Here is a 13532-nt window from a genome sequence, read left to right as displayed (position 1 = left end):
CAGTTTGTCCTCACCAAAATTTAACCCAACTTTAGAGCGTTTTTTATTCTCCTTTCCAACAAGCTAGCAGGACATGGTTGTTACCAACGCTTGTGTTTTCTAGTTTCATATGATATCTGTACCTTCACTTTAGCTCTAAAACTGAACCTGCTAAGTCTATCGGGATCGCCCGCGGGTCTCAAAAAAGTATGTATCCGGGTGGCTCTTTTAGCCAGACACTGTAACTGTACTGTCATGGACCATCTCTGACTGCCTCTCTCTCTTATATCATATTCAATTCTTAATCAATTTAATAATTGCAATCAACTCAATGCTAAATACCATTAAAATATAAACAAATTCTGCCTGATGGAACCAAACTCATAAAATGCCCAGAGCCAGAGAGAGCTAGCACTACAATACATTCTTGCATTATTGATGATTCCCAACTGGGTAAATTCCTGGTGCTAATTAAGTGCATTACCAACACAAAAACCCAAGTCAGACTTACATTTTCAATAATACATTTTATTCCATTAAAGATTCTTTTTTTCTAATTGTACACTGGAATGTTAAGATTCCCCTTCAGTAATTTAGTTAAAAATGCTCAATCTAGTCATTTTCAACCCCACATCCACACAACCATTGCTAAATTGAAATTTGGGGAGTACAAATGAAGAAAAGAAAAAAAAGAAAAAAACAAGAAAGACAAATGTTATATCTTGAATAATGTTGATGTGCTATGAGAATGTAAGTAAAGGATGACTGGGTGGATGAACAGGGGTTGTTGTCAGCAGAGTTTACTGCGAGGGCTCCAGTAGTCTCTCTGCTTACCTTAGGATATGAGGGGAGTGGGTCGGTCTCTGATCCCTGGTCTGTGTGTGTGTGTGTGTGTGTGTGTGTGTGTGTGTGTAGATTTCCACCATCACGCCAGCACGCCAGCACGCATCCACTCCGATCTCAGATCTAAAACGCTCTTGTGGGATGTTAGTTTAAGGGCTTGGATGTTGTTTCTGGGCCGCGTTCAAAGTATTTTTTTTACTCTGTGATATCTGAGGGCTGATCGCTGGATTTAAATGGACCAGAGTGAATCATGGCTTCCTGACAAAGTGAGGAGTGGTTGCAATGGTGTTACAAAAAAGATCATGAGAAGAGTTCCACAGATGCAACGGTCAAATGTATTTTTACTCGGTGACTTTGCCCCTGCAGCTGAAAAAAAAATCCTTACAAAGTCCGGCTCTTCACGGTCAAAATTTCAATATCCAGATTAGTGGTAAACAATGACAAATTATACAGCAAACGGTAAAAAAATAGCAGTTAAAATTAAAGGGACGCTGATAACCGCAGACAGTACAGACAATATACTGAGCACAGAGCCATATTTTTTTGCTTTTCAGCGAAGTGTTACCTCTACAAAAACTCAAGTGTCCTCACGAGAAAGAGAAAAGAAAAAAATCATCTGAAGTGAGATACCAAATCACAATAGTTTAACGATTAAAGAGTGACAGGCTTATAATGATTGAGACTGTTACAACTCTGCAGTTATTATGGATAAGAAAAATCTGAAAAGAAAGAAAGCAAGAACCCCGTTATCAATGAACCATTGCAATGTGACTGGAGAAGAAAGGGTGTGGAGGATGTTAAGACTACCAGCGCTCGCTCTATTGGGAGGCTGATACGGTGGCCTCAGGTCCGCTCCTCGCAGGGTTTTACCGATAGACTGACGAGGAGACGGCCGCTGGTCTCTCCTGCACCCCCCCCGCAGTCATCCTCTACTTAGCCTGAAGTCCTCTTTACAGTTCTGCTTGGCGAACACAACAGCATCAGTGTAGTTTTCTTTTTTCGTTTTCAATTAACTCTATATATAGATGATCCTCTCTCATACAAACATATAAATACACCACCGCTGCTCTGCTCCACCACAGGAAGAGGCTTTGCCAGAGGGCTGACGTAGTCCCGTCGATGTACACAGTCTCTGAAATAGTATACAGGGTGGGCAGGCAAGAAATCTTCAATCTTTCTCTGTAGCATAGATTTGGACTTTTTTTTGTTGGTGATTTTTTTTTGTTGATTTTGTTGTTTTTCTTTGAATATTTTTTTACAGGATTTCGTATTTGTCGACAAGGAAGGAGGTTTCTGAGGAGAATCTAACAGAGCTGTCGCCATCGACGTAAGTCGCTTTGGTAACCTGGGGGGGGGAAAGAAAAAATGAACATTATTGAGCACTATCATGTGACAGTTCAACTGTTTTACTTTTGTTTTGTATCCATGACATTTATTTAACCCGAACAATACTGGGTTTATGAGGCCAATACTGTTATCAATATAAGTGAGTTTCATTTTACAATACAAAAATTAACTTGTCAGTGCTCTCTGGTGGACAAACTATGCAACATATTCACGGTTTTTAAATTACCTCAAACCTAGTTTGGCATTTATGTACTGCAATTCCTTGGTATTTATCGATCAATATATACACTGATAATGATATATCAAACTAATATCTGCCGATATAGCGGGCTGGAAACCCAAAGTATGGAAACACTTTGGGTTTCACACATTGCAGGAAAAGCAGAGCTAGACAGCATGGCTAAAGCTGCATGCTAACTCTGTCATGGACAGGAAACAGCATCGTATCGCGGTAACGTGCGGTCAAGCCGGCCGTCGCTCTCGTCTCCGTGGTCAAATGGGCCGACGCTACAACTGTAGAGCACCCATATACTGACATTTATGTTAAATGCATTCAAACAGCCCCGATGGAGCTGACCATGGATGTATAAAGAAAACGGAGCTGACGGGAGAGCTAGAGACGGACTTGGCGAAGTTAGCGGAAGTATACATGTGTGACTACGTCCGGCTTTCAAAATAAGGTGTCAAAAAAACTGTATATACTAAATACATATATGGAAATAAGCTTTATTAGATTATATTTACCAGAAGTATGAAACATTATAAAACAAGGAACCCACCTGGATGTCGCAGTAGTTGCGCTTGGACACAAAGGACACGTTGATAGGGAAGAAGTCATTGGGCTGTCCGACGATGCTGAACTCCAGGCTGCCGGTCTTGTTGTTGGCATCGATGACGGGTAAGCACCACTCCAGAATGTTTCGCCTGCTGTCATGTTTGTACTCTCCGTCCAGATCGCCGATCATAGGAGCTCCCACACCAGACCTGCAGAGGAACGGGAAAACACAAAGATCTCAACACGTACATATAAACTAGGGCTGTCAAAGTTAACAAGATAATAACACATTCACGCAATTTGTTTTAACGGAACTTATTTCTTTAGAGATCGTTGAACTCAGGTCCGAGGACAGTGTGTATCAACTACTACAACAAACTGTCACTATTAAAGCGGCAGAAGGCAGAATATTTTTGGCATCATTGGGCAAAAATTCCATAATCTTTCAGCATATTGTAATTCAAGTGTTCTGAGAGACAACTAGACTTCTGCACCTCCTCATGGCTCTGTTTTCAGGCTTTAGGAAATCTAGCCCGTGACGGGAGACTTTGACCAATCACAGGTCACTTCAGAGAAAGAGAGCGTTCCTATTGGCTGTTCATTTAACAGAGGAAGCTGTCAATCACTCGCGAACTCTGATCAAACTAGGCAGCGCTGATCAAATATGAATCAATATTCGGTTACTGTAATGCCTAATTTCCGAGTGATTGACAGCTGCTCAGAGACGGCAAAGCTCCAGCTTGGCTCCGATTGGTTGTTCTCCTCCGTTCTGTGAAATCTTACAGATGCCATTAGGAGCACCGGAGGACACAGAGGCACATCATTTTTTTCAGATTACCTGTCTGATGCACTACTGTCAGGATATAGCGACCGTTTTATAAAAATAACTATTTTTTTTTTTTTTTTTTTTTAAAATCATAGTTGCTCCAACCTGCCTACTGCTGCTTTAATGCACCAATAACCCACAACATTAACTCATTCAGAGCTTCTACATTTGTTCAGTAGATGTACTCACGGTACAGGGATGCTGATGACCACGTCGTTGAGCTCGAGGCTATCCTCCTGCAGCTCATATTCGATGTTGACATCACAGCCAGTACCACTCTCTGAAGGCCAGCAGTTTACTGTGGAAGGAACAACACAGTTATATTGGCACATTATCAATCGCATTAGCGTCTTCACGGTACAAAGACTGTCAAATGTGTATACAACAAAGGCTGAAATAAACATCAAACTGCCTTTACTCCACCAGTCCCCAGATAAAGCACATGGATTGGCACTTACTGGTTAGAGGTATGAGGGCCTCGTCTGTGGTCTGTAGTCTCCACTTCAGCACACCAACATCATTGTTGAGAGGGAAGGACTTCTCTGGGTTCTTCAGGCCAATCACTGACTCGGCTGTGAACAACTTCTTGTCCACATTGGGATGTGTCTGAGAAGAGACAAAAACACAATTAATACTACTGCCATTATTCAGTTGTTAAACTGAGAGAAGTTGTGTGTGGATTAACGTACACATTACAGTTTGGGTCATTTAAACTTCTGAAATTGGAAGTGCAACAGTTTCATTTTTAGTAACTGGTGTTTTATTTTGCTTTTTTTTCCCTCTCAGTTGCATGTATGTGTGAAAAGTATGAAAGGTGATTGTATCACACTGTATCATCCTCTAACAAAAAACAAATGTACATAATAAAACCATAAGCTATACTGTCGTGTGGCATATCATTGTCTCCAGGGAATGCTTATAATACGAAGTCAACCTACTTGCAGCTGTAGTCCTTTGTTGTCATTGTTGTTGATAATGAGGCGGATGCGTCCGCTCTTGTCGTCTGAGACCCGGAGCGTGACCATGCCCAGCACCTCCATGTTCTGTAGGCCGCCGTCGCGACCGCAAGTCAGCGAGATCTTCTCCTCCACGCGCAGGTGTACACTGGAGACGAAAAACACATCCAAACAGGCTTTAAGTAATGAATCAATTACACAGATGACAAGTCAAATCAGGTCATACTACAAAATGTATCAAAGTGTGAAGTAAAGTAAGCCTTTCTATTAAAGAAAAATAAAACTTGACTCAAAGCAAAAGTAAATGATTATGGAGGCGAGCAGTGAATTACTACTACTAGGAGAGGCTTTTGCAGACAGACTTCCAAAATGTTGTCGGCGAACAGTGAACACTGAATGGCCAGATCCTGATTTTAATACAAGACAAATATCTTCTCCATGTTCTGTCAAACCACTATAATAATAATTCTAATCATACAGGAAACATGAATACTTGTCAAATCATTGAATCGAAAACGCAAGTATGACTAAAAGCAGCTACTGTTGCATTCAGGTCCATATCCTTTTCAGTTTGGTGCAGGAAGTTTAATAAATTATTGAAAATCAATTTAAAAGGAAAAAAGAAAATCACAGAATGGCCTAAGAGGTCATAAAAACAAAGATTATGTTGGATGGAGGTGTACACCATTTCATTTGAGCTCAACTGCATTTACTGAACTTTGTTCATCATATCATGTTACACCCACTTTATATTTATGCCATGATAAGGGCTGGACCTGAATCAGAATTTTCAAGTCGACTCTGAGTTGTTGCTTTGATAATACTCAACATTATTACTGATATTTTCACTTTTAATTATGAGAAATATATTATTCACTCCGTACAGTTACAGTGCAGGCGAGTGCACCTGCTACAAGTCCCATATTTTACCTGTCAAATGCATTTGTTCATCATCTTTCCACACATTCACAACAATTTAAATATGTGGCTCCTGGTCATAATTCATAAACTACAGTATGACCAGGAACCTACTTACGATGCTTATAAAATTTGAGTAATCAATGCTTAGTGGTGCGGCCCTAATCATAAATATGGGTTTTGACTTATAGAGCACCGCGTGACCGACCATACCACATCAACCCTCAATAACATTTTTGTCAAACCATTCAGAATTTTTTTTTTTTTTTATGTTTGTTCTCGTCGTTATCAGACTATCAAAATGTATAAATACATGAACCCGAATACTTAGTTTCATTATTATTAAATAACACTTTTACAGGGCGAAGGCCACTTCTACATTAACAAAGTCTGCAAGAACCACCAGTGTTATCACTTTTAAACTTTGATTTTTGGTCAGTGGAAACAAGCATTACAACAATTCCAGAGGAATAAACAATACCTATATTTAAAGCTTGTGATGCGTCTGTACAGGCTTATTCATACCTTCGGCGTCCGCTTTAGTCCGCGTGACGTAAATATCGTCATCCGCTCACGTCCACAAGGACCCCAAGTGGACATCTGCGCATAAAAATAAAAACCACGCGGACTGTACGCATAGCAAGCGCGCCGACTGCACATGCTGTAGTTGTTCCACACGCCAAATCCAGTTGGAGACGTATACTTGCAACTCTAGCTGGTTTGCCAAGAGGAAGAGGAAGCAGGAGGAGATAGCAAAATGGATGCTTGCTTTGAAGTAAGGTTGTATGAGTAGATCCGCCGTTACCCACATTTATATAATTCGTCTTTGAAGGAATACAAAGACGGTGTTGAACTCCACCAACTGGAATGAAATGTAGGAACGCCAGGCCGACGCAGACCCATTGCAAGGACCCTACAGTAGTATGAATGGAACCGCGTGCACGTCTGGAACATGTCTGCAGCTGGACGCGGACGCAGAATGCAGAAAGTATGTCTGAGGCTTACCTCTCAACGTTGACTGGTGGTGGTAGAGCTTTAGATACATCTGAGCCCCTCTTTCCTGTGCTGGGCATGATGGTTTCACCCTCGGACTTCAGCTTGTCAACAAAGTTGTCCACCTCTTTCCCTTTAGCACCCAGTTTCAGAGCCTTACTGGGTCCACTTGGTCTGGAAAGAAAAAAAGAAAAACACCATCTTTGAACAGCGGTCTTCAACCATTAAAAAGAGCATCAACTTCTAAACACTCCCAATCAAAACTACAGTAACTGGCCACAAAAGTCCCTGTGCACCACAGTGCAACCACCTAAATAGCAAAAAGAGATGTTCAAATCCAAAAGGATTTTACACATGTATTTCTTGGAGTCGTACCTGACTGTAGCTGGTGTGATCTTGGGCTTCTCAGGCTCGACGATGGTGTCTGTGATGATGGACCCTGAGGAGACGCTGGTCATGCCGGCGCTGCCAAAGCCGCCGAAAGCTGGTACCTTCTTTCCAGAGCGCTCGGCGTCCCTCCTAGCCTGCTGCAGCTCCTTGGCCTTCCTCCTCATCTCTGCCTTGGCCTCTCTTTCCTGGGTCTGTGGATTGACAAAACAACAACATTTAAAGTTGATCTACATGATATGATAGTAAATACATAATTTGCACTGTTTTTTCTAAGTGCTGCAAACTAGTGCAGTGTTGGGAAATTATTATAAATACACTGAGATAAAAATAGTAACCTCATCTACCATGTGATACAATGCACACTTTGTATAAGATGTAACAGAGTACATGCTGCAATGGCCATATTTCCCCATAGGGACCAATAAAATGTATTTTATCCAATAAACCAGACGGACACAACCGTGTGATCTCACCTCTCTGACAGCACGGAAAACCTTCTCCTCGTGGGAGTCCATCTCTGTGAAGGTGCGGATCTGAGCCAGGTTGACGTTCTCTCTGTAGCCCAGCGCCACAATCTCATCGAAGGCAAAGATCAGGTCAAAACAGTGCTCCGATATTTCGCTCTCCTCCAGGACACGACAGTATTCTGGGATCTGGAACGGTAGGGAAGAAAAAGGAATATCAGTCAACTGAACTAGAGCGAGCATTTTAACATTTGGCACATTAATGCAGTGAGTAAGAGATGTGAACGTTGAGGAAAGGTGACAGAAAAATTTGTTCTACATGACAATCTAGGCTAAAAGCTTCACTGCAGACAACTCCACTGATCATGATGTGTCTGGTCCTGAATAAAAACACTACTGAACACTGCAAGGTTGTTTAAACATTGCCTCTTTTTTGCTGAACTTTATCAACACTGCTTGTTTTCTCATCATTTTTGTGGCATAAATACGCCTTTCACCAGTTCCTGACAAGCCATTTAAAGTTTGCTATTTAACACTTCAAAGGATCACCAGTTGCTGTACAGTATTAATAGCAGAGCTTGACGTCCTAAGCCCTGTGTATTAATAAAGATGTCACGCTCTGAGCAGTTGTAATGAGCATCATTTTATCAAGCAGTCATCACATACATTTACATAACGTAATTTATTCTTTCTTCTAATAATGAAATGTTTTGTCCATTTTGGATTGTAATTTGAGTCCAGTTAGAACATGAATCATGAAAATCAACCATGACCCCATTTCCCACTGTAGTATGTGATAGTAAAGTTGACCACTAGGGGTGTCATGATTTGCATTCTAAAGTGGAAATCATTTGAAATTAGCTTCCGGTCGCGACCATCAAAATCAAAAGCAGGATCATTCTTTATTTTCTCCGCCACCACCTACTTGCGTGAGGTGAAGGAAAATTATAGCTGGACTCAAGAAATGTAACAGCCATCTGACTCATGGTTAAAATTATAAACCAGCACAAAAATCACAATTACCAACATAAGCCACCATGTTCTGAACAGACACGTTACAATACAAACATTAACAAAAAGTAACATTTGCCTATGTCATTTTACACTGAATGAAATTGGCTGGCAGTTAGTGGACTTTAGTTAGTTAGTTAGTTAGTTAGTTAGTTAGTTAGTTAGTTAGTTAGTTAGTTAGTTAGTTAGTTAGTTAGTTAGTTAGTTAGTTAGTTAGTTAGTTAGTTAGTTAGTTATTTTTCCTTACTCATAGCGCTTCTGCTCTTACTTGGTTTAACACTAAGTCACTGCATCTCCCGACAGAACAACACCACGGTTGAATTTCAGCCTACATGCAAGTTTTTTCAGCTCAATATTGTTGTTTCAGAGCAATTGATATTGGTAGCGAGAGCAACAAGCTAGCTGACTGCTGAGTGCTGTCTCTCAGCTCTGCACACACAAGCTCCGCCCTCGGTGAACACCCATAGGTGACACCCATAGGTGACACACAGCGATCAGAGAGAGAGAGAGAGAGAGAGAGAGAGAGAGAGAGAGAGAGAGAGAGAGAGAGAGAGAGAGAGAGAGAGAGAGAGAGAGAGAGAGAGAGAGAGAGAGAGAGGAGAGGGGGAAAAAGAGAGAAGAGAAACAAGCGCGACAGTAAATGACAACAAAACCGTATTTCTGTAGATTACAGCACACTTGTAATGCACTGCAGAGGATTTAGGTTTGGTTTTGGAATATTTATGTACTGATGTGGGTCACACAGATACTGATATTGAAAAGACGCAGCTTTTTATATTGTAGACTGTTGTAGTCTAATTTTTGAAACACTTTCTAAATAAAAAGGGAGTTCAGTTCTCTTTTTAAAGAAGAATTTGGTTTTATGCCCTGACAGATGTCAGGGCATAAAACCAATGATCTGTTGATATTTATGAATCAACAATGGCATGTTTAAATCGAAAATCCAATCAAATCGTGACCTTAAAACCGAAAGTCAAATCGAATTGTGGACCACTCAAAACACCCAAATACATATTGCATGCAATTCAGATTTTCTGCCTGTCTATAGCTAATTTACAAAAGGGAAATCAAATAAATTACAATAGTGTGAAAAAGTCAAAGGGGTGTCAGATTACTTGAACAACAATGACATTTTTTCAGAAAATAAATGGAACAAAGCAGTGCAGCTTGGTTTTGTTACATAATGGGAATAAATTCAGTTTGCCAACAGATTTACTTTTAAATACTAAGTCCTTAATAGGATGTGGCCAAACAGTTGTCTCTGATGTTACTAGAGATATAACAATTAGTTAGCATTTCTCATCCAATATTCTGTTTACTCCCCAAATTATGATAATAAATAAAACAAAATCTCCTAATTCAACACATCACTTTCACTTAAATTATTGAACATGGCTTTGCCTCCAACTTGTACATATTTTGTTTTTTCTTTCTTTCTTTTTCTTGTGTTAGTTGTATCTTGTATGTGCTCGTCAAGCTCTACATGACAGCTATAATTGAAATTAAGGTCAGTAAAAAAATTAAAAATTGCTCATAAATGGTTGAACCTGTAAATTTGTACTGGACTATTAAAGAAGCAGACCATAATCCTCTCTGCTCGCTTCAGATATACTGTTGGATATCCCCAATCCTACTCTAACATAGACCTGTCATTAATACCCACTGAGATGCTGAAGACTGCTATATTACATGTTAGAATAAGTCAAAGGGGATAACACACACCTGGTGACAGGTGCTGACAGGTTTGAGTGACTGGATGTGGAAAAAGTAAACATCCATTACATTTATTTATAAGTAACTAGTATTGACCTACAGCTACAGAAGGGAAATCATTAAAGCAATTGCCATTTCTTCACACTGCCATGTGACATGTTAACTTTAACCACACTAATGATGGATATAATCTAATTTCTAGGCACAGACAGACAGAAACTCAGCTCCGTGTTTCCTTACCACACGGGAGAAGAGTCTGAGTGTCTCCAAGTCCTCCAGGATGTTGCTGTTCTTGGTGGTGATGAGGACCATGTAGAGTTTCTCCAGTGGCTGGTACACGTAGCGAACACTGTCTGTTTCCACAAAGGTGTGCTGCTTGCCCGTGTTCATCAGTTTAGGGAATGCAGCCAGAAGACCCTCAATACGTGTCCGGGTCATTTCCACAAACTGCCGTGATACAATGGCCTTGCCGGCCTTGGTGCACACCGCCGCTGCCAACAGCACCTGCAGGTGAAGAGAAAACATAACCAATGTAGAGCTTCGGCATTATACTACATTATACATGCAAAATCTGTTTGGGCATGCTAATGTTACCAAATGGCAAAAGTATGTTATGGGGCTAAAGGAACTTAATTTGCAAATCAGGTTTACAGTTCCTCCTTTAACTTCAAACCAGAATTAACACTAATGTTTGCATCTTTTTGGTCTTGCCAAGTTAAACATCAGTTAATTTAATACCGTCCCAAGACAGCTAGTTGAACAACTTGTATTATTGGTTCGCACGGCTCAAGGCTAACTACTATATTGAGTCTTGGTGGAAGAAGAAGACTGTAGGAGAAGCTGCCTGGCAACTAGCTAAATAACTAAAATAATTGCTGCTACAGAGGTGACATGTATGCTGAATTTGACAATGGTGAGAAGCAATTCAGATGATGTTAGGTCATGTTTATGTGTATATCTGCCGAGAAACCAAAACTAACTTTGAATCGCCACATTTTTGAATGGTGTTTGGTGAGGCTCATCACATTAGAGACAGCGGCAGTGTGGACAGATACCATACGTTTCCAGTACATTTACTTACAGAAATGTGTAAGTTTAGATTAATATAAGTAAGCCTAATATGAGTATTCCACTCTGGTAAATGAATGAAGGAGCTGTATTCATCCCACGTTGACAATGGCTTAAGTTAGAAATGAAAGACACCGACTGAGATGGATCTGGACTTGATATGGACAAGCAATAACTGAAAGTTGACTATGGAAGTTTTTATTGGACTTTATTAATTGTAACCCACAGAAGAAAAATTCACAAATGTGTACCATGATCTGCAAATATTTCACTATCCACAAACATTTATTTTTGTATTTGCGTTGTGTAAAGTCACATTCACAAAAATACAGGGCGATTTGCAAATACGCATAACTTGTGACTTTACACAACACAAATACAAAAATACATGTTTGTGGATATTGAAATATTTGCAGATCATGGTAAATATTTGTGAATTGTCTTCTGTGGATTACAACTAATAAAGTCCAATAAAAACTTCCATAGTTGACAGTCCTGAACACATGTTGTCACAGTCGGCTCACTATAATGATAACACAAATATGGGTAAGATTAGTTAAAGAACAGTATCCGGTATTGCCTGGCTGAGGACATATAATATAATTACAGATAATAATGCACACAGTGCACTTTCATAGACTAAGCTACTGGAGTTACCCTGCACTATACTCATTTTTAACAGTCTCTTCTGCACTATATTCACTTTTTTTAATAGTCCTGTATCACAGCTGTTACCCTGCACTATATTCAGTTTTAACAGTTTTCTTCGTCTCCTTGTATTTTTATATCTGGTATATTTTTTTTTGTACTTTGCACTACTAACTTTTTTACTGCCTTTTTACTAACATGTTTTGCACTATGGAACTGTGATGCTGAAAACTTGAATTTCCCTCGGGATCAATAAAGTTACTACTATCTATCTATCTATCTATACATACATTTGTGGAATTGTTTTCTGTGGGTTACAACTAATAAAGTACAATAAAAACGTCCATAGTCAACATTCACTTATTGCTTGTCCATATCAAGTCCAGATCCATCTCAGTCGGTGTCTTTCATTTCTAACTTAAGCCATTGTCAACGTGGAATGAATACAGCTCCTTCATTCATTTACCAGAGTGAAATAAACAGTGTACTCATATTAAACTTACTTATATTAAGCTAAACTTACACATGTCTGTAGGTGAATGTATTGAAAACGTATGGTACCTGTCCACACTGCTGTTGTCTCTAATGTGATGCCTCACCAAGCTCCATTCAAAAATGTGGTGATTCAAAGTTAGTTTTGGTTTCTCGGCAGATATACACACACATCTTAAACATGACCTGACATCATCTGAATCGCTTCTCACCATTGTCAAATTCGGCATCGATCATGGTACACATTTGTGGAAGGTCTTCTGTGATTTACAACTAATAAAGTCCAATAAAAACTTCCATAGTTGACAGTCCTGAACACATGTTGTCACACATGCCACCATAATGATAACACAAATATGAGTAAGATTAGTTAAAGGATGGTATTTTGCACTACTATCTGTCTTTTTACTAACATGTTGTGCACTATGGAACTGTGATGCTGGAAACTTGAATTTCCCTCTGGATCAATAAAGTTACTATCTATCTATCTATCTATCTATCTATCTATCTATCCATCTATCTAGATCTGTTAAAGGTGTTGCCTGTCTGAGGACACATAATGACAGCAGGTGAGGTTAGCTCTGATCGGCTAGTGACAGCAGCAGCTCGCGCTAGCATGTCAAGCTAGTTAACGTCAGCAATGTCCTCTCACTCAGAGCCGCCTACTCAACCTGAAATATGACTCTCTGTCGTTAAACCACGACTCATTTACTTCATTTAACCAACTCAATATAGTGTTAGCGCTGTCAGCTCAGTGGAAAACACCGTTTGGTCCTCCTGTGATGTCGCTGTTGGAGAACATAGCTAGCTGCTAGCTCTGGTTCTCAGTGTTGTGATGCCTGCTAGGCCCGATCATAGAAACCAGGCACATATCTCCATTCTCCACCGCCACTCACCATTTTTGGTCTCTCTCTATGATAGACGATGTCCCGTCTCTCTGTGTTTCTCTACGTGGTGGTGTCTAGTCCTCTCTGGAGCAGCGAGGTGCGGATGTTACAGCTGACTTCAGGTTGTGTGATTGTTAGCCAGCTAGCGTCAATATGGCAGCAGAGCAGAGCCACGTCTCCACCGGAAGAGCCGCGGTAGCTCCGCCCACACCAAGGACTATG

At 40.2% G+C, this 13532-nt stretch overlaps 1 protein-coding gene and 1 long non-coding RNA gene across 2 annotated transcripts in view; one reads left to right on the top strand and one right to left on the bottom strand.

Annotated features, from left to right (window-relative positions):
• The window catches only part of LOC119491152, an 18879-nt gene extending 17765 nt beyond the window's left edge, over positions 1-1114 (top strand). The window contains exon 2 of the long non-coding RNA XR_005207549.1: positions 895-1114. This is a non-coding gene — a long non-coding RNA (uncharacterized LOC119491152). The remainder of the gene's footprint in view (positions 1-894) is intronic.
• Positions 487-13532, bottom strand: LOC119491145 (coatomer subunit delta). The gene is made up of 10 exons (XM_037774846.1): positions 13320-13532; positions 10456-10719; positions 7501-7680; positions 7013-7218; positions 6650-6811; positions 4709-4874; positions 4229-4376; positions 3960-4068; positions 2949-3153; positions 487-2167 (listed from the first exon to the last, which is right to left on the bottom strand). Exons 1-10 carry the CDS (start codon positions 13320-13322, stop codon positions 2078-2080), a joined length of 1533 nt encoding a protein of 510 aa, XP_037630774.1. The 5' UTR covers positions 13323-13532; the 3' UTR covers positions 487-2077.

The sequence above is a fragment of the Sebastes umbrosus genome, chromosome 7 (genome assembly GCF_015220745.1).
Source record: "Sebastes umbrosus isolate fSebUmb1 chromosome 7, fSebUmb1.pri, whole genome shotgun sequence".
Classification (NCBI taxonomy): Eukaryota; Metazoa; Chordata; class Actinopteri; order Perciformes; family Sebastidae; genus Sebastes; species Sebastes umbrosus.
The sequence above is the reverse complement of the archived record's forward strand: the minus strand, read 5'-3'. Positions and strand labels throughout refer to the sequence as shown.

Bases quoted from the DNA above. Each gene is read 5' to 3' on its own strand.
- LOC119491145 (XM_037774846.1), bottom strand. The intron at 4,069-4,228 runs GTAAGTGCCAAT...TTCCTTCCACAG, and splicing joins GGCCCTCATACCTCTAACCA to TAAACTGCTGGCCTTCAGAG. The intron at 3,154-3,959 runs GTGAGTACATCT...GTTCCTCTGCAG, and splicing joins GTCATCAGCATCCCTGTACC to GTCTGGTGTGGGAGCTCCTA.